At 41.9% G+C, this 20,582-nt stretch overlaps 1 protein-coding gene across 4 annotated transcripts in view; it reads right to left on the bottom strand.

Annotated features, from left to right (window-relative positions):
• Positions 1-20,582, bottom strand: part of ctnnal1 (catenin (cadherin-associated protein), alpha-like 1) — a 49,273-nt gene that overhangs the window by 2,053 nt on the left and 26,638 nt on the right. Inside the window, exons 2-18 of one of the 4 annotated variants that reach the window (XM_034094429.2) lie at positions 19,327-19,516; positions 14,948-15,135; positions 14,039-14,158; positions 12,609-12,698; positions 12,190-12,360; positions 9,975-10,175; positions 8,872-8,958; positions 8,467-8,625; positions 7,589-7,681; positions 5,983-6,133; positions 5,111-5,145; positions 4,971-5,021; positions 4,497-4,651; positions 4,129-4,177; positions 3,552-3,608; positions 1,050-1,169; positions 215-298 (exon numbers count right to left, since the gene is read on the bottom strand). In XM_034094429.2, coding sequence (XP_033950320.1) covers positions 215-298; positions 1,050-1,169; positions 3,552-3,608; positions 4,129-4,177; positions 4,497-4,651; positions 4,971-5,021; positions 5,111-5,145; positions 5,983-6,133; positions 7,589-7,681; positions 8,467-8,625; positions 8,872-8,958; positions 9,975-10,175; positions 12,190-12,360; positions 12,609-12,698; positions 14,039-14,158; positions 14,948-15,135; positions 19,327-19,516 — 2,001 coding nt within the window. Of the gene's footprint in view, positions 1-214; positions 299-1,049; positions 1,170-3,551; positions 3,609-4,128; positions 4,178-4,496; positions 4,652-4,970; positions 5,022-5,062; positions 5,146-5,982; positions 6,134-7,588; positions 7,682-8,466; positions 8,626-8,871; positions 8,959-9,974; positions 10,176-12,189; positions 12,361-12,608; positions 12,699-14,038; positions 14,159-14,947; positions 15,136-19,326; positions 19,517-20,582 lie in introns of all 4 variants that reach the window. The other 3 variants (XM_034094431.2, XM_034094430.2, XM_071204859.1) reach the window with 3 other exon arrangements.

Raw genomic sequence — 20,582 nt, 5'->3', positions numbered from 1 at the left:
TATTACTCAACTTTTTCTTTACTTAGCAAATGCCGTTTTTTATAAACTTTCAAGCCACTAATGATTCATTATATGTCCACGTTATGTTCACAGTTTGTTTCCTCTGCCCCGAAGAGGCCAATAAAAGTGTAATCATATGTTTTGCTTCATAAATGTGAACTTGCCAAAACACTACAAGTGCCAGTTATTCAGTTACGGAGTCCTGTTTAATCACCTTTTTGTTGAGCTTGTTGCAGAATGGGAGGAGATAAAGCACCACGGTCAAGATACCTCTGGTTGCCTGAATGGATGAGTCCACCTATCGACAAAAAAAGAAAATATTAAAATATATAAAATATAAAGAACTAGAATGGACATGCATTGAAAACAAATGCACAAGAGCGTACACACAGCAGTCTATCAACCACACACACTTTTCTGATCAGTGCTCTCAGACAGACAGACAGACAGGCAGGCAGGCAGGCAGGCAGGCAGGCAGGCAGGCAGACAGACGCTCTCCCATTAGTGACAAATTATAAAGTGAACATCAGGAGGGAGAGACAGAGAAATGGGAGTCAATACATATCAAAGAGACGCTCATTAATCAGCAGAGGACACGCTATTCTTCATCCCATCCTTTTGATTCAGACCTTTATTGCAAGGTGACCTGAGTTGGCTCATCCCTGCCCAAGATGCTCATTAATTTTCGCAGACACTCATTAATCCAGTGCTCTGTGTTCGATAATGGTGTTACTTGCAGATCACTCAAATATTAAGCCGTAGCCAGTAATGAAGTAACGCAGTTAGTCATGCCCTATTGTGTGCTCACTCAGTGCTTCATTGATACCGTTCTATTGTCCGGGATTTAGTTTTGATGCTTTTTGAAGCTAATTATCCCTTTAAGTAAAAAAACTAGCGCCTGCTCTGGACTTTGTGTGATGTTAGTAATTTGATGTATACTTAACAAAACAGACTCACAGGCAAAAACAAGCCATTAATTCATTTTTTCTAAAAAAGCTTTCACAGAAACAAACAAGACAAGATGGAGACACACAAGGTAGTATGAGTACCTTCTGGAAGGTGGCAGTCTTGCCCTGTTCAGGAGTCTTGCCCCCCATCTGCAGTTGTTGGCAGAAAGCCACCACTTTCTCCATCTCTGTCATCACCACAGACTTTTCCTCATCAACCAGCTGGAACGGGAGAAACACAGGGAAAAGGAAGAGATTTATTTCGTGACAGCAAAGATGGTTTATGATGGTTTATCCAGGGACATTGGGTTAATACGTGCAGCCATTTATAGACCTACTGGACTGGATTTACAGTGCTGTTGTTCAACCAAGCATCAGAAAAGGAGGGTGTAATAAATGTTAATTTAGTGTAGCTGGATATAATCCATCAGCAACAGCCAGGTCATGATCTACTGCTTAAGTCTGTGATCCAGCTGGGTTAATCCCTTGATTTTAGTCACGGGGGCATCAATCTACTTCACTTACTCTTTATTATTAGGGTGTACCAAGAAGTCAGTCAAGTCGCTTCAGCTGATTCAAAATGCTGCGGCTCGTGTACTGACCAGAGTTAGGAAAAGGGACCACATTACTCCTGTTCTGGCTGCCTTACACTGGCTCCCTATAGAACACAGGATAGAATTTAAAATTCTTCTTCTCGCCTACAAAGCCCTTAATGGGCAGGCGCCATCTTACCTTAAAGAACTCATTATACCCTACTGTCCTACTAGGGCATTGCGTTCCAAGAATGCAGGGTTGTTGGTTGTTCCTAGAGTCTCTAAAAGTACAATGGGAGCCAGAGCCTTTTCTTTTCAAGCTCCACATTTGTGGAATCAGCTTCCAGTTTGTGTTCGGGCGGCAGACACCCTATCCGTTTTTTAAGAGTGCGCTTAAGACCTTCCTTTTTGATAAAGCTTATAGTGATAAAATAAAAATAATCTAATAAGGGTGCATTGACGTAGATACATTGTGCCTCTTCACCTATACATTCTAGTTCTTACTCTTTCACTTAAATCCTAAAAACTTAGATCTTATATTTAAAACTTTATCCAAAACCTTTCCCCTCTCTGACCTCTCGAGGTTCTATTAGAGGGTAACAGGTTGCAGAGAAGGCCTAGCCCGGCCGGGGAGTGTGGAACGTACTACTTCCCTGATGGCTCCCACAAGATTGCTGACATCCTCGTGGATTCATCTTCTTATTATAGACACATGCATTTCCAAACATTTGGACAACCTATGTTGTAAATGTATTATCTTTTCGATTTACACACGGCATCTATTGCACGTCTGTCCGTCCTGGGAGAGGGATCCCTCCTCTGTTGCTCTCCCTGAGGTTTCTCCCATTTTTCCCTTTAAACTGTGGGTTTTCTCCGGAAGTTTTTCCTTGTACGATGTGAGGGTCTAAGGACAGAGGGTCTAAGGATAGAGGGTGTCGTATTGTCATACTGATATTCTGTACACACTGTGAAGACCACTGAGACAAATGTAACATTTGTGATATTGGGCTATATAAATAAACATTGATTAATTGATTGATTGACTTACATGCCACTAGCGACCTAAAAGCAGAAGCTCTTTCATTCAGTGTAGCACTACTCATGACTGACAAAAGTATATAAAACCTCAATTACAAATGCTCGAGCTAATTTGCATAAATAGCCTCATCATTTCAATCAGGGCATCGCAGGTGTGCTACAACAGTGCATAGCGCCAAAGAAGTGAGACAAAAAGGGTGAGACTGAGGGACTCCATTAGCACCAGTGTGTTTGATGTAATTAATCAGAAAGCGTGAGGCAAGTTGAAAAGCTGGGCCTCCTCATTATGAATTAGTCCTGGGCGGTGACAGTAAACCCCCCCACCCTCGCCCCCTCCAAACATGCACAAACATACAACCCCGCCAACGCAGCAGTGACAAATGGCAGTCGTTAATGGCTGTCAATAAGAAGCGTTTAATTACGCTTGGAGGACCTGGGGAAGTAGTTGGTGGAGGGCAGGAGGAAGGAAGACAACGAGGCGACATTTGTTTGTTTGATCGCGACTCAGAGAGGGAAAGGGGACGGTGAAAGTGTGTGACAGACTTCATTTCCTGCTCTCGCTGTGTGATTTATAAGGCGGACCTGGCACCGTGGCATGCTAGAATTGGTGATAGGAGTGTGTATGTGTGTGAGAGGGGCGTAACAAGGGGTGGGGGCCCAGGTGCTAGTGTGCGTGCGCGTGCGTGTGTGTGTGTGACTGCATACAGATGCAGTTTTCCCTATACAAAGGTTGTTTTTCCTGTTACTTGTTTATAAACCCATTTCTATAGCTTCTTATTAAGAGACTATTGTCAGATTCCATTAGAGAAGCAAGAACACAAGGTGTCCAGAAATATATATTTAATTATGTTTAATATAGTCAACTGTACTCAACAGATAACTGTCCGCTTTTTAAGTAGGACATATTGAAATGACTTTTTGTAGAGGGCTTATATTGCAAAATAATTTGTGTGTGTGTGTGTGTGTGTGTGTGTGTGTGTGTGTGTGTGTGTTCAAGAGAAACAGAGAGATGTATGCATTGATGTGTATATACCTGAGTGGAAAAAGTGCGGAAAGATGAGCACAGCTGGAGTCCCTCTTCTGAGAGTACCTTTAAAAGGAATCAGAAAAAATACAAAAATCAAAAAAACGTACACAGAGTGAAACTTTATTTAATTTAAATTCCACCAGAAAGGAACTCTTGATAGTAAAACAAAACAAAAGCACAGTAAATATTATGACTTTGTCCTGCTGTTGCAGCCCGTCTCTTTCCCCTCTTATCTCCTTAGCTTTCCACAGATGGAATAAATCTTGCTGACATTTTGGGCCCTGATTCTACAAATTACTGAACATTATCAGCAATAATCCTAATGTAATGGATACTATCCTCCATGCACCGTTTGTTATCATGAGCACACAGCACCCTCTTTCCATCAGAATGATAAGTCCGACTAGTCATGCCCTATCAGACACAAGGGGCAAGGGAATGAAATGATAATGGCATTTACTAATCTATTGATCTTCCAGCCACAGTATGTCTTCTGTTTAATAAAACAACAGATGCATTCATTTGCAACATCGACACAACGGGAAGAAAAAAAAATCAGAAGGAGAGATATGCACGCACATACCTCAGCTTGATGAAAAAGATCGAGTGTTGTTTTCAGCAGCCCCTCCCCTCTGAGGAATCAATATGGGAAACACAGAAAATGAGGAAAGGAACAATGCATTAGAGAGATGGATGTGGACAAAATACATCCAAACAATCATGAATTGCAACCATTGGGAATGAATCATAGTCACGTCAACTGTGTCAGCACCTCTAGCTATGACTGGTAAATATCAATAGCTAAGCGCTTGGGAATCTCATTAACAGTAAGCCTCTAAAGAGATTCATGTGGATGCTTAAGAGGCTTTTCAGTATTGAGCTTTGAAATGTATGTAACAGTTTAATAGGAACGTGTGCGTGTCTGCGAGATGTGTAGAGCTGATGTGTCACCTGGTGAACAAGTACATGGTGTAGGCCATGCTAGCCAAGCTCTGGCTCTGTCGGACGATGTCGTGCTCCTGCTCCTCCCACTTCTCCACCTCTGTTTCCACGTCTGATGACAGCAGACGGAGCTCCAGACCCAGCTTGGCCATGCTGCTCTGCTCCTGAAAGCACACAAAATAATTCAATATAGGAAAGTCTGAAAGTCTGAAATATGATTTGTATTGGTAAAGAGGGTTCTTTTCATTTGTTAACACCATAACAAGTTCTATAATCAGCATAATCCCGCTTCCTGGTGTGGTACAGCATGTGAGAAACTGCCAACCCAGCAACATCGCAGCCTATTAGCATTAGAACACCATCAATCTCTCAAGCGAGTGACACAACGTTTCCTGGAGATCAATATACTGCTGTCAGAACAGGAAACAGGACGTGTCATGATGTATTGTCCTGAAATCCAGAGGAGTGTATGATGTATGCTACCTCTGCATCCAACTTGACAGCCTTGGCAGTCTTCAAGTTAGCTGTGTGTTTCTGTGTGAAAAGAGAGTGGCATTAATCAGGGGATTACTAACCATTTGATGATTGGAATATTCATGAGGATGGCTGTGTGAGAAACTCACCCCGGCTCTGGGAAGTGACAAATAAGATCTTTTTTCTGTAAAAAAAGAAACATAAAGCAAAAATAATCACATGTTATTTCTCTTTGAAATTGCTTTTAACACTATCCATCCTTGGCACATCTTTCATCACAAAAAAAGAGCAGCATGGTTCATTTTAACCGACTACAAGGACGATAAACGGATGTTCACGGGGAAGTTCATGAGAGAGCAATAAAACCCAATCTCTCTACTGTCAATACAACACTTTCACATACTATTTAGGCTTTACAGGACTATCCTTTCAACCTGCTGAGCTGCACTTCCAAATGTTTTCTGCGTTTTATGTGAAAGTCACATTCCAGGTCTTGGAAATATGCCAAAAACATCTTTCCCCCGTCTTTGAGATTTCTCAGGCTTACAGTGTGTGAAAGCACAAGGTTGATACGAACACACATTTTTGTGTGCAAGGACAAATGTAAAGTAGATGCAAATAAACACACAGGTGTCAGTAAGGATAACATCTGAGAGGCCATTCATGATTTGAACACTTTGGGTAACTATAAATATTGAATGGAGAGAGGGAGAACAGAAGAAGAACGAATGCATGGGTGTTTAATGGCGTTTCACAAAATTCTTCACACAGTCAATGATGGTACATTTTTATAAGATATGTGCTTGCATGTGCTGCTCGCTGCTTTAACTCGCTATTTAAAATGTTCAAATTCTGCGTGTGCAAAATTATTCACCCAGGCTTTTATCTGAGACTTTCCTTCTTTCAGGCTAAAATGCCATTGACAGCACATTTGGCCTTCCCCTTTTCAGTCTTCCTGAAAGACTCTAAGTCTTATGTATATGCTGACCCTCCTAAACGCACACATTAATAGAAAGCGCACCTCGCCTGCCTTCAAAGACGTCGTTGATCTCTCTCAGCAGCAGGGCCATGTCACAGAGCTGAGACTCCCACGCCTCGCAGAACACCTCCAGGTTCTCCTTAGCGATCTTACTGGACGGGTGGAGGGCCAGCGTCTGGGCTGCAGAGATGATCTGAGAGGGAGCGGGAAGAACGAAGCATGAGAACATTTTAAAAGTTGATTTGTATGGCAGCGTAAAATATGCAGGCACAGTAAGAGACAGAGAATCTAGAACAAGGAAACTCACTGTGGTGATTTTCGATTTAATAAGCCGTTGATTTTTATCTAAAAGTGAATCAAAGGGTTGCTCTGAGGTTGAACACAAGGTTGGAAGCAATCCCTTTCAAACTTACTGAGGAAAAAGAGGAACTAGACCACAACTAAGGCAAGCCATCAATATGTCTAATATGAATGTTTTACCAATGCTAAAAGCTTTGTAAGTTTTTTTTCTTGGTGGGTTGCATTCTCAAACTTCTCTTGGCTGTGGGTATAAGTTGGCTACACTTCTCTTCGAATCCTCGTTCATTCAGACCGGAATAATGGATGCTAGATTAAACCACCGTCTTCACTCTCTCTGGCTTCACATCAGAGCCTTCGTTCTACTGCTACACCCATTACATTGAATACTGTTATACTAGAAACTGCCCCCCCAAAACATGGGCAGGTAGGAAATAACCTTACCCAGAAGAAGCAACTTAAATACTGTACATATAACAATAATATTAGTACTTCCTACATATTGCTGTCAATATAATAAAGAGTAACTTCTCTAATGCCAAAAATAATGTCAGTGAAATAAGCCAGACTAAAAATATATAAATAACCATAGCAACTCATCATACAGCTTTATAACACACAATTCAATCAGATGTTCACTAAAAAAGTTAGATGCTATCGATCAGCATATCTTTATTGCATGACGCATTATATGCTTTTCTGAACTCCAGCTTGCGTCATGATTTAAAAACACATGAAACACTATTATATCGGCAAACAAGTCTGGTTTAAAACTACAGCGACTGCACACACTTGCATGTACACACACACAGTGTAGTATTTAATAGCCAATTACCCTCTGGACCACCCCTCCATTACTCTGGGCAGGCAGAGACGTATCATCGCCGCCGCCTCACACTGCAGCGTTATTGATTGGTTGACCTTTGAACTTAGGTGTGGAGCCATCACTGCAGGGTCACAGGGGGCCTGACATTCGCACCGCAGGACGAGAACATTCTACATTGCTGGATAATTACTGGCAGGGATGGTTTCCAAGAGCAAACATAATTAGATTTAGCAGAGCGAGGACGGACGAGGTGGACAGCCTGTTCTCAGGTGGAGGAGACGGGAGATCATTTGTCTATTCTCTCTCCCCTCTATGTGTAAGTAGGATATTGCTCAGGTGTGGTTTCACTCCCAGACCCCTGTGTAACCAGTTTGATTTGATTGATATGCAATTAAAGTGTTGAATGATATTAAGTTAAATTAAGGTAGACCTGTATAATAGGGTCGATTTCAAACTAACTAAGGTGTGGTGTTTTAAACAGATATTTGGGGTCAAATTCACACACATACAAAAACTAAATGTTACCTGTGGGCCAATGACATGGAAGGTCTCCTCAGCGTGTATACAGGTGATCTCCAGGGGCTCTGTCCCCGACACATGGCACAGCAGCCGACATGTCTGAAGTAAGAGACACAGAGGAACCAATTTGTGACCAAAAGGTTTGAAGACACTTATAAATGTTTACATTTGCTGTATATTCTACTTTACAACAAATCTAAACGCAAAACACAAACATGGGTGATCTCACCTAAGTGGGTGAATTATATATATTTAGCTGTATGCAGTAACCTAACGACTGCATCGTCATAAATGTAGGTGGATTGAGGTCATCTACACAAAAACCCTTCAATATGTATGATTTAAAGAAGCATAAAAGAAAGCCACACTTTAATGGTGGTTTAGCTTTCAATAGTGAGTGAATCTTTAGTCTGCATTGTTAAGTTTCAGACTGAAAAAAAAACCTTTTGTATACCTTTTTATGAAACTAATCTTCTAGAATAATCTAAAAAGAAATGTTATTTCAAATGTTCACATTACACAATGTCCCTTTTCAAACTATACTGTGCATTCAGTTTGTCAGAGCCACAAACAAAGACATGGCAAAGCCTGCATGGCATTTTCCTGCTCAGTGTTTGCACAACAAAGCCTCATGTTGACTTTCATTCGGTTGATGATTAGAAGTGTAGTCCAAGAAACTGTGTGTGTAGCAACTTTGCAACTCATGGAGAAACTAGCTTTCTCTAAAGACATATTTGTTTATCCTACGAAGATAAATTGATGAAATAACTCAAATATAAACTTCACTGTTCTTTCTCTTTTTCCAATTTCAATACCTCAACTAGGCCCTCCCTACTGTTAAACTTCTCCCGACCTCCCTGATTCCTTTCCTCTGGCCTAAGTACCTCCACCAGCTGCTCCTTCTGCTCGGTGAGGGTTCGGGAATACTCGGCCACTGCCTCCAGGTTTCCTTCGGCTCCTGCTGCTTTGAGAGCCCGCAGAGGCAAATGTTCCCCGTGAACTTTGAGCAAGTCAGTGGTACGACAGACAGTCACCTTATGGAGCTGGAGGAGGAATGAGAGATCAGCATAAGAATAAGAAGAATGGGGAGTAATGGAGAAGAGAATGAAAGTTGAGTGAGAGACATAAACAAGAGTGGATTTTGAAAAGGCTGAGTTAAAAGAAGAGAAGCACAGATGACACAATGACACGAGTTGATAGAGAAACGTCGGGGAAGCTGAAAAGCATAACTTCTAGTGAAGAAATGTCATATCTGTGTCTCACTCTACAGGAGACAGAGGAAAGCTCACCTCACGTCTGAGGTCATTGAGGCTCTGACATGTCTTCAGGATGGCCACCTCCATGCCCTCTGTGGCTTCTTTGGCATGGACAGACTGCTGCTCCGGTGAGACAAGGAGAGGAGCAGGGAAATAAAACATGAGACCCAATATGGTTTTACAGTCCCACACACACATCTACATTATTAACTGGAAGAGTGTGGTAATAGAAAAAGAGTGGTGTGGAATTCAATTTATTGATTTTGTTCGGAATATGCAAAAGGAGCCAGACATTTCAACATGTAGGTTTGGGTAATGAAACAAGTAACTATATCAATACAATATTATACAACCATTTTAGACCGATAGCTCCAATGGGAATAAAAGCTATAATTTTTACTGAACTTTCCACAAGCATCTAGGCCACAAATTGGACTGTGCAGAACACACAAGAGTATTTACACATTCAGATGTGTGTGCAATTTCAAAAATATTTAGTGGATGGTCTTTTCTGTTCTCAAATGAACCTTTAATTGCACAGGCTAGATGAGGCACAACTGTACAATTATGTGGCAGCAGTCGACAATGTTGACAATGAGAAACTGTGGCATAATATTTCATGTTCTTCAAGGACAAGGAGACTGTGCTGAATGGCAGCAAGATATAGAAACACTATGTGATGTTTGTCCCTCGGCTGAGTGAGCCTTCATAAAAACGTTATTCAGTTGGGTTAATGTGCTCTGTTCCACGAGGGATGTATGAAAAGAACGTGAGTAGGTAAAAAGAATAACTGGGTTAGCTGGGGAAGAAGTCTGGGTCAGTGTATAATGCTGTGTGTGTTAAACAGACATTGACATGTGCCTACAAGACACACACAAGATATTAAATATTTCCTTTTAGTTTATCACCAACTCCCCATCATTCCTGCCAGCAATTGTTGACAACAATAATCCATTTAACATCTCTTCTTCTTTGCTTGGATAACTCTATTTTACATCTTATTATCATACTTCTTTTACAAGTGTCCTACAGATGAGGTACTTATTATTTTTCTCCATATGGTAGCATATGTTTTTATGAATAATCCTGTAGGTGTATGTGTCTCTCTGCCAGCGTGTCTGCTCTGGCCAACGTACCGCCTCCACCCAGGCGTGCACCAGCTGCTGAGTGTCCTGCCGGGCCAGCTGGCACAGACCCAGGATGGCCTGCCGCTGCTCGTGGCTGGTGTAGGCCGAGTCAGTGAAGTCCTCGGTCCGCTCCACCAGCGCCTCCAGCTGGCCGCCCATGCTCTGAGGGGACAGGGTGTAAAGGTTCTCCCGCAGGCCCTCCACGTTGGACTGCAGGAGGAGAGATGGGAATTAGGGATGTGAGTTGAAGAAGGCAAGGCAAGGCAAGTTTATTCATAGCACCTTTCAATACAAGGCAATTCAAAGTGTTCAAAATGGCATTTAAAAACACTCATTAAAAACCAAAGATAATAAAATAAACATTACAAAAAAAGACATGAATAAAAGTTACAGTGCAGCGTAAGATATGAATAGTTGGTACCACTTTACAATAAGACTACCCTTATAAAAGAGTCATAAAGGGTTTTATAATTAGGTTATGAATTAGGTTGTAAACACTTTATTAATCATTAAGAACCATTTATAAACCAGTTCTAACATTTTCATACATCAACACAGGCTCACTATTTGGCAAGATGACTAAGCCTTATATTGGCTACTTAGCGAGAATCAACTCTGTGAACAACAGATACCAAGGATGCTGGCTGATGAAGAAGACGAAGTCAGCTAAGTAGCCAATATAAGGCTTAGCAGTACAGATAAATGTGGGCTCACTATTTGGCAAGCAACCGGTCACAGTTGCCCTGTTTATCTCATGTCTTATAAAAGCTTATTAATGATTTATAAAGTGTTCTCAACCTAATTAATAAATGAATTACAAACTATTAGTAAACCCTTTATAAGGGTAGTCTTATTGTAAAGTGGTACCGAATAGTTCAATTAAAATCAGAAAAGTCTTCAGCTTGGATTTAAAAGTATTAAGAGTTGCAGCAGACCTGCAGGTTCCAGATATTTGGAGCATAATAACTGAAAGATGCTTCTCCATGTTTAGTTCTGACTCAGAAAGTAGACCAGTCCCTGAATACCTGAGAGTACATAATTTAGCAGGAGATCAGAAATGTATTTTGGCCCTAGACCATTCAAAGCTTTATAAACCAGCAGCAGTATCTTGAAATAAATTATTTGACACACAGGAAGCCAGTGTAAAGACTTCAGAACTGGAGCGATGTGATCCGCTTTCTTAGCGTTAGTGAGGACGCGATGAAGCATTTTAAGGATTGCTTGAAAGATTAATGTAGTTAGTTTTACTAAACAATGACCTCAAGAGAAAAAACGAATATATTACCTCATCACCAGTTTTGCACTTGACCTTGTCATTAAATAACAAGGATTGTGGGATGTGTGTTGAGTCTAAAAGGCACCTTGGGCCATCAAAGGTGCCTAATAAATTCTGCAAGCAGAATCTCAAGTGCACAAAGATGAGAGCTAATGCATTTTTGTCTGTTTCATCCTTATCTTTTCAACAAAGAAGTGTCTTTTAAAGAGCTATCTGTCTCTGCTTATGTGTCCTCAGAAGACAGGTTTACATAAGCTTTTAGTTAAACTCTGCCATTAAGAGCTACGAAGCCATTTATTAAAAGCAGTATGCATCTCTGCGCCCTTTCATTAACATACTTTCTTCTGCTTTCATCTCACTGGCAACACTTTTTGTTGTTTTTCTTTCATTTGCCACTGCACAGGGAGGAGGGAGAACATTAGTCATAGTGACGTTGATTTTTGGTCACTCACCAAACCCTATTACTAAATGATAAAATAGGTAAGTCTGGTGCTACAGTACATATTGATTCTCTGAGTTACATTTGAAGCTGTTGCAACACGGTGATGCTAGCAAGTTAATGATGCAACCACACACCAACCCTCTCACAGAGCCACTATAGTATACTTGTTTAAAACCATGGTATTTCTTTTTATAGATATGAATTGAATCGGTCTCTGCCGTTCTTGATACTGATTTGTAAACAGAACGTAGTGTGAGCATTGGGGTGAGAGTGCATGTGTTTGAGCATGCACAGGCTGTTCTGAAGTTGTTGTGAGAGAGAATTGAAAGTAATAAATGGAGACGGTGTTTGTGAGGCTCCACAAGTACAAAGTCCCTGAGTTTTCGTCACACAGAATTATCTTTGAAGCCCTAACACCTCGGACGCTACAGGAGCATTAAGCCACAAGAGAATCATTTCTGAACTTCACAAATACCTCTAATACTGAATCCAGTTCCTGATCCTACCTTGAAGTCCTTGATGCCGTTGTAGATACTGGCAGGGAGGATCTTGTTCTCCCCGCAGCTCCGAGCCTCTGTGACTATCTCGATGACTTGCTCCAAGGCACAGCGCATCCGCTGGAACACGGCGTCCTTGTTGATCCGCGCCGACTCGCAATCTGGGTGCCTCAGGCAAGTCTTGGAAAGGAATTCCAAGTGAAATATCAAAAGTTCGTTCCCTCTCTTACTCTTTTGAACTCCTACTCTTTTCATGCCTTACAACCACCATTATTCACTCTCTTTTTTTTGAATGATTACTTGACTTAGAGTATTACCATAGATCGCGGCATTTGAGAAGCCTTGAAATGAAATAAACTTGAGAAGGCCATCTTTTAAGCTGGACATAATCCATAACCCTTGCCCAAAGATTCAGTGTTGGAGTTTACCTTGGAGGCTGTGAGGAGCATCATGGTGCATTTCTCCAGCACTGCTCTGGCCGCCGCCATCCGTGCTTTCTTCTTCTCATCCTTTAAGTCCTACAGCACAAACACACACACAAACACACACACAAACACACACCAGATGGTAATGGGTGGCTTTTCCTTTAGCTGAAACTTCTAAGACCTCTCTGGGTGTCTGATGGACATGAAGCATCAAAAGCATGTGACACATCTCTTTCATGCTGGTATAAAGGGACACACAGATGTGACATATATTCCTCTCCAAGTTTACACACAGATGAAGCTTCCCAAGTGAATTATCTCCTAATAAAAAGAGACGCTTCCAGAATATGAAAGAAGATGTGTGTGTGACCTGCAGCACCCCCCTCCATGTATCCCAATCAGAAATAGACAGCTCCAATTAGGTATTTGGGGATTTGGAAAAGGCAGCTGAATCAACTCCTCTCCCATTACTATGCCATAGATTGCAAAGATGATGTGATTATCTGTCATTATTTTTGCCTCCGTGCTCGTCTGGCTTCAATAGACGAAGATGGTGGATTTTCTAAAGGGCTGTGTGCTTGCGCATGTATAAAGGTACATGAGTGGGAGTGAATATGAGAACAAATGACAAAGAAAACCAGGTGGCAAATGAGTAAAGGGAGCATTAGCTGTGTTGCGTTGGGGAGAAACGTGATGTGTGTTTCAAAACACGTGCTGTGAACACATTCAAAAAGACGGATGGTCGATCCTCTCCCTGTCTAGATATCGCAGACGGTGCATTTCACATCAGCTTCTGCAGGCAAAGCGCTTTAGCTGCAGAGGCTCAATGTATGCATCAAAGAAGGATTAGCAGTCTTTGACAGAACAAAGATAAAAACCCTTAGTTGGTCTGTTTTCCTCAAACTTTAAGCAAAAGTTTTGTTTTGCATATGCGCTATTCCCAAAGCTGATATTTGCAGACAGAATGCATCTCTGAAAGCATCGGTCAGTTTACATCAATAATGAATTATGATGTAAACAGTGTTTGAGCAGTATGAGTCATAACTGACCTGCACATTTCCCTTGTATGAACTGAGACACGGATAAGGAAAAAAACAATAGATACCCAAAGAAAGAACAAATGTTTTGAGAAGAAGCTTCGTGAGTTCTTTATTTTGTGGTAAGAGTAAATATTTGATGCCTGAATTATTGATTTCTTAAGTGCAGCAGGTTTCACAGTCAAGTCAAAACCACTGTAGAGTACATCTACATGAGTGAGCAAAATGTACTTGGAATTGATTGAATTAAAGTCACATCACCCAATGTTTATAAACTAGACGATATCCATATGTAAGACCACAAATACATTTCGTTTATTGAATAAAACGTTATAATGTGCTGACAATTTAGACACTTTAAACCAACAAGTGTTGGTTTCTTCACTTGCTACTCACGTTCTGTCTGTCTCCAGTGAGGTGGGCAAACTCCACCATCTCGTTGCCAAACTGGCTGAAAATCTGTACAAATTCCTGGAAGGTGCTGACTCTTTCCAGATGGTCGAGGGTAACAAGGACCTAAGAAGAATGGAAGATCAGAGTAGTAAGGTGAAAGCCCCCTTATGGTTGTGTTCTTGAAGTCTTCGCACACTCAAACAACCTATTTCTGTTATTGCAAGATATCAGCAGGAGGGACAAAAACAACCCCGAAGCCTTTCCTCACAACAGAACCAAGAGTAAAAGTCATATATCAATATTTTAGATTTGTTTGCATTGCATTTGGGTTACTCCTGTGTGACTATTTAAGTGTTCTCCCAAAATAAATCAGCAGATGAAGTCGTTCCAAACCTGCATTTTAGTTAATAGCAGTCTATGTAGATGCTAATTTAGCTGCAGAGGGCTAGCTGGCAGCGCTAACGCAGTATCTTGTATCCCCACCAGACAAAGAGGAGGAAGAGATGTAATTGTGTTTGCCGGTAATGGAGGACAGGGGGCTGTCGACTGTCTGTCCAAACGAGACTAACCAGTCCCGATAAGGCCCCCTGTTTCCATTCTTGGCTCAGTCTACAGCTACATCCGTATCACACTGTCTGGATAAGAGCATAGCCAGGTACGATGGAGGGAGAAAGTCTCTTGCTCTACGTTTTTATGTGATCACTAAATGTAGTGTTCCCTCCAATTACCTCCAGAGTACTCCTTAAGAGAGCCAGTGCTTATCTATAGGAAATAAAAGGATCCAGGATGGTATTTGCGTAGCTGCCTGAGTGTTTTATGTAATGGCTAACTTGTTGTGTGTAGCCTATGTGTGTGCAAGAGACTAAGCAATAGAGCTTATCTATATCATTTTAAGGAGGTAGTTAGTCTCACCTTGTTGCGTGATGTGATTATCTGTTTGATGACGATGCGGTCAGCCAGGACCAGGACTTTAGTGACTGAAGAAAGGAGTAAGCGTGCAGCCTTCACCATCCCGGTCCTGTCATTGAACAATGTGCCACATCCTTCTGACTGGGATGGAAAGGGTGATCCCGCGTCTGTCAGCTGGGCTATGGCATCACCTAAATGAGGAGAGAAGGGAAGTGTTTGGTTCAGCAACAGAGATAGACTGATATACTGGCCGGGTTGATATATTGTATTTCAGTACGGGGATGCAACAATCGATTCAATGGATATCTGCATTGTACCGATCCCGAACTAGTGCGCTTTTTCTGTATAAGGCTTCCCCTCTGCATTGAAATAACTAGGAGCAAACATAACTTCAAACATGACAGCTCAAAAATATATTTTTAACTCTAAGTGGACATACATCGAAGATTTTTTTTAGGCTTGTGCTTGTTTTGATTACATTGAGTTTGACAGTTCATGAGACTTTTGGTTGGACTGAGAGCTTCTGTCTGTCAGATGATTCAGGAAGAGTCCAGTTGAGGAGGGCGACTCAGAACACGCCGGAGGGTTTACAGTTCCCATCTGGCCTGAGAGCGCCCAAAGGTTCCCTCTGAAGAGCTGGAGGATGTGGCGGCTAGCCAGAAAGACCTTTAGGCGACTTTGCTTTGCCTGCTGCCACTGAGATCTGGACCCTGACAAGAGGCAGAATATGATAGGATGGGTGGACAAATGATAATTTCCTAAAGGCCCTCAGTCAGACAACACAGCAGCATGATGTCCTTCCAATCTGCCACTCTTCACCTCAGGGAGAACATATCGTCCTAGGCAAGATGAAACACAACGGTACTATATTCAGCACAATGTTGTGACAGCTATGCAAGCCTGACCGAACACTAATGGCATGCTTTCTGTGTGACATGACACAACTAAGACCCTCACAATTTATACATGGACAAAACATGCAAATGCGAAATATTCGTTGAGCATCAGACTTTTCGTTTTCTCTCTAAACATGAAATCCCTTCACCAAAATAGTCCCTAACAAGAAGAAAATGTCCAGAGTTCAGGGTAAGAGGGAGGAGAGAAAGTCTCTCAGAAAAGAGGGGGAAGGGTATACAGCTAGGTCGCTATCGGGTCATACAGCTTGGCAGTCTTTTCGGTTTGGCTGTTTTTTTTAAAGAAAGCAACGCTGACAAACTGATTGCATCCGACAGGCTGCTTTTTTGGTGCCAGCTCCGCTAACCAGTTAAAACATCTAGGCCTGGCTGGCAAAGGATGCTCAACCCCCATGACACGAGCATGGGGGAAGATGGAGCCAACTTTACCCTTCAAATCCAAGAATATGAATGGTTTGGACTGGGGGATGGATTTGCATGAGCTTATATGTAAAACAGAGAGCTGGTACCTTAGTTTTCATTAATACTAGAGACCTTTGTAACTCTCTAGAAGCATCTGTTCCCTGTAAAAAAACATCTTGTTCCTACATTGAAAATCATGCTTCATGTGTAATGAATTCTCTTTCTTTCTGTTTGACATAATGATAGATTGTATTCATCAGTGAAAAGGCTGACCCTGGATGTGTTGGTGCAGCGCTTGTAGGCAGTAAATCTTGCATTTCTCAATTGAGGGCAATGTCTGTCCGCATGTTAGTCGATTGCATTAAAACTTGAGAAAGATCTTTAAGCCCCCACAGGATTACTTTGTTGATTCATTCACTTTTAATCTAGAGCTATAACCAGCTGAACTTTTTGATTTGTCAAATACTTTGGTTTATAACGAAATACCTTCAAAACTAATCCTACTCTGAGTTTATTGCTAATTAGCCAACACTAGCATGCTGACAATGCTAAACTAAGATGGTGAACATGGTGAACAGTGAGTGTTTCTCAATGTCGAGTACGCGTGCTTGGTAGGACATATCTTCCGAGTCACTTGCTTCAGAAGCGAGGCAAGAATACTTCCTGGCATTCGGAAAACGAAGAGTGGAACAGGCGAGCAAGTGTGCAGGTGTGCGTCATATGAGAGGCCCCTCCTTACATTTTCCGCCACAGATTTGGGGAAATTGGTCCGTGCGCAAAGCATTGTGGGGATTTGAAGACCGCGGAGTCTACACATGTGCAGCTTCGAAATTTCTCGCTACGAATTACACAGAGCTCGGTAGAATTACAAGTATGCTGGACATTGGAACAGTCCTTCGGCGGCACTCGATGACGTAATATGCTTGAAATAGTGGCTCTGGAGCAGCTTTACTCGAGATTGAGAAACACCCAGTATCTCTGCTACACATAAGCAAAAGAGTTTAGCTCAAAGTATTACAAAAGTGTTTTTCTGTAGTTTATACATCATTCATGAGTGAAAGCTCAACAAGGTAAATACTTGTGTGTTGGAAAAGTGTTAAGAAGTAATCTTATTCCCATGTTTTACCAATTGATTGCCTAAACATGTAGTCCAGTATTAAAAATACTGATGAGCTATGGCTTTATTTTGATTCTTCTTACAGTCATATCTTGAATCTTAAGATATGAGGAGAAAGATGAAGTGAGACAGCAGTTTGTGAATGTGAGAATGACACTGAGAGACTGAGTGAAAGAGACAGAGACAGAGATCCAACACAGATTGTCTCCACTGCCCTGCCTCATTGGATCTGTTCACCGCTCTGATGACGGGCGGCATCTAATTAAAGAGTGCTTTCAGCCTGCCTTTATTTCATTCATTATAGCGCACAAGGCTGAAGCCTGCCTGATTAAACTCTCCCTGCAGCTAGGTATTAGAGAATGTCAATCCATCACTAGCCCTTCTCTCTCCTGGACACTAACAGTTATTTTTCATCTCTAAAAATGTCTCTATCATTATATGAAATGATCAGAGAGACAGCAAGTGTTGGCTTTCTTCTAAATCAGTGAACTGTGTAAGGAATGCAAGGCAAAACTGTGAAAACTAGTGAGAACTAGAATAAATGAGTCGCAGCGGGTACACACATCCAGACAATTGCAAATGCACACACACACAGGCTTCACTAGGCCTCACCTATACACACATTCACACACACATCTTCTCATCAGTCTTCTCTCCCCCTCCCACCAGCACTTCTTTGTCAGAGTTTAAGCGTCTTTACAAATCAACGCTGTGTGAGGATTAAATGCTCTGCTATACAAGCTGGTTCCCCCAACATAAACCTATTATCACGATGTTGTGACTAAATTCTTATCCAGTGTGATTTTGTTTCCGCTGTGCTCTGCCTGATAAGAACTACGTTTCACAAGCAAGTGATACCAACTATCTAAACAAGAAAGTGTAAGAAAACTTAGAAAGACACCAAGATACAGGGTTGACGTGTGCCTTGGGTGTTCTTTTGATTAAATGTTAATTAGCTAAAGCTTGTAGGAAAGTGTAGAAACAAAACCATCACCTCTTCTGTCTCGGGTTCAATAAAAGCTGACAGTCCCATAAGAACGATCCACACATTCTTGTTCCTTCACACTGGTTGTCACTGTTTCCACCCCTCCCACAACCCTCTGAACCTCTTTGTCTCTCTCAGTTGTTTACTGTTTTGCACTCCAAATATCCATCCATGACATGTCTGACAGCACACATTGGGCGAGAGGCAGACCTCACCCTGGATAGTTTGGAAGTCTATCACCTAACCTGCATGTTTTAGAATTGGAAGGAAACTGCAGAAAATCAGATGTGGGGAGAAACATAAGCCACACACAGACGGGCCCAGACAGCAGATTTAAACCCTGGGAAAGAAATGAGGGGTCTGACCTCAGGTGGAGAAAAGTTCTCCACGTAAATCTGAAGAAATCTATAAGGCAGTGAACATCGGGAAAACTAAAACTTTCAATTTTGCCAACAGCCTGCCGCATAAAGTTTCTAAAAGTGTTTTTTAAGAACTTATTATGCAGTGCCTTTTCAAGCCAGTGCAGACACATTTGCTCCCTCTTTCTAAACAGCACCCTTGGGTGAAGAAGCCCTTTTTGCAGCCTTTACTTCCAACCTAATAACAACAATGTCTTTAGAACACTCTGGAGGTCCTCGGGTGTAATAGTGTCAGTCAGCCACGCTGTCCAGACAAACCTGCTTAAATTTGATAACACTTTGAAGCCCCAAGCTGATGCCTGATGCTTTATGAAACTGTCAGTTTATATTAACAAATAAACACCGATAAGTCTTATTCGCTGACCAGCTAGAACAACCTTAATGGACATTTATGAACACCCTAAAGCCATGGCAATGTATGAGGCAAAAGATACAGTGTTTATGAACAAGACTTTAGAATTTCAGTTTAAAAACACAGATGTGACCACAAAACAAGGGCTGTTTCTATCTACCCCTCACAAAGTGATTCAGCCAAAGAAACCCACCTGCCCTGCGAGCCTCGAAGCAGGCTTGCCCCATCTCATCCTTCAGCTCTTGGTTCTCTGAGGCGATGGCCTCCCCAACGGCGACAAAACGTCCCACAGCCACGCTCACTGCCTGGCCCACCCTGTGTATGGCTGCTAGGGTGCGCTCAGACTTATTTGGCTTGTCTTTATGGTTGATCAGAGTTGTGATCTATGTGGAGAAAGAAAAAAGGAAGAATGTTGACACTATTTATGTAGGAAGACATCTCAAAACCTGGAGGAAGTTAAATAAATACACTATTTTAATGGCTGCATAATGCCTCTGTAGAATCATTCATTCTTAAAATATGCTGCGATAAAAACTGAAGACTATCTTTGATAATAGAACATGTTTAGACCATTTGCTTATCAGGAGAGAGGAGTTTCCAGCATCCACCGCTACAAGTGGAGATAAGGTTTTAGAAACGGCACGTGGATAACCTACGATGCGTGTCAGAAGGAGGGTAAGCAGTGTGCGAAATACCCGTCAATAATCGGGGGGGGGGGGGGTCCCCATCTCCCGTTTATTGCGCAATATACCGGTCGAAGATAGATTTCTCAATATGCAGTAGGCCTATACAATATTTCATGGATGCAAGCCAAGACAATCAGTAGTCTATAGCAGCGTTTCTCAACCGGGGCGCCGTGTGGCGTCTTCAGAGGTGCCGTCAAATAATTCTATATTCTGACGTTCATATGAATGAATGAATATGCGACCGTTAAAGAGCCGCTTAAAAACATTTTAGTGACCATTGCAAGTGACAAATACATATCATAATTTGAGACCCCCCTGTCATTTTGCTGTTGAGGCTTTCAGGGGGGCTCAGGTGCTAATCAGGGGGGGTTGAGCTCCCCCGGACCCCCCCCGTATTTTGCACACTGAGGGTAAGCATGTCAACAGCACACACGCATCCAATCTCCAAAACTTCTTACACAACATTTTATAGCAATTCCAAAATGAGAAGCAACAAACACAGCAGATGGGACACACGCGCACTTCTTCTGTGACATACAAAGGACAGTCCACCTCTGAATACAACAACACACACGCAGTAAAAACTCAGATGGGGCCTCTTAGTGATAATTGAGGGTATGCATTATGAATGGAAACAGTCAAACATCATCAATTATTCATTGATTGCTTTCACTCTCTCTAACTGTTATCATTGTGGGTGTCAGTGTGTGTATGTGTGTCAAACCATGTGGGTCAGGGAGTGGTGGGTTGGGATTTTAATTGG

This window comes from Pseudochaenichthys georgianus, chromosome 11 (genome assembly GCF_902827115.2).
Source record: "Pseudochaenichthys georgianus chromosome 11, fPseGeo1.2, whole genome shotgun sequence".
NCBI lineage: Eukaryota > Metazoa > Chordata > Actinopteri > Perciformes > Channichthyidae > Pseudochaenichthys > Pseudochaenichthys georgianus.
Note: the sequence above shows the minus strand (reverse complement) of the source record. Positions and strands in the feature narration are given on the sequence as shown.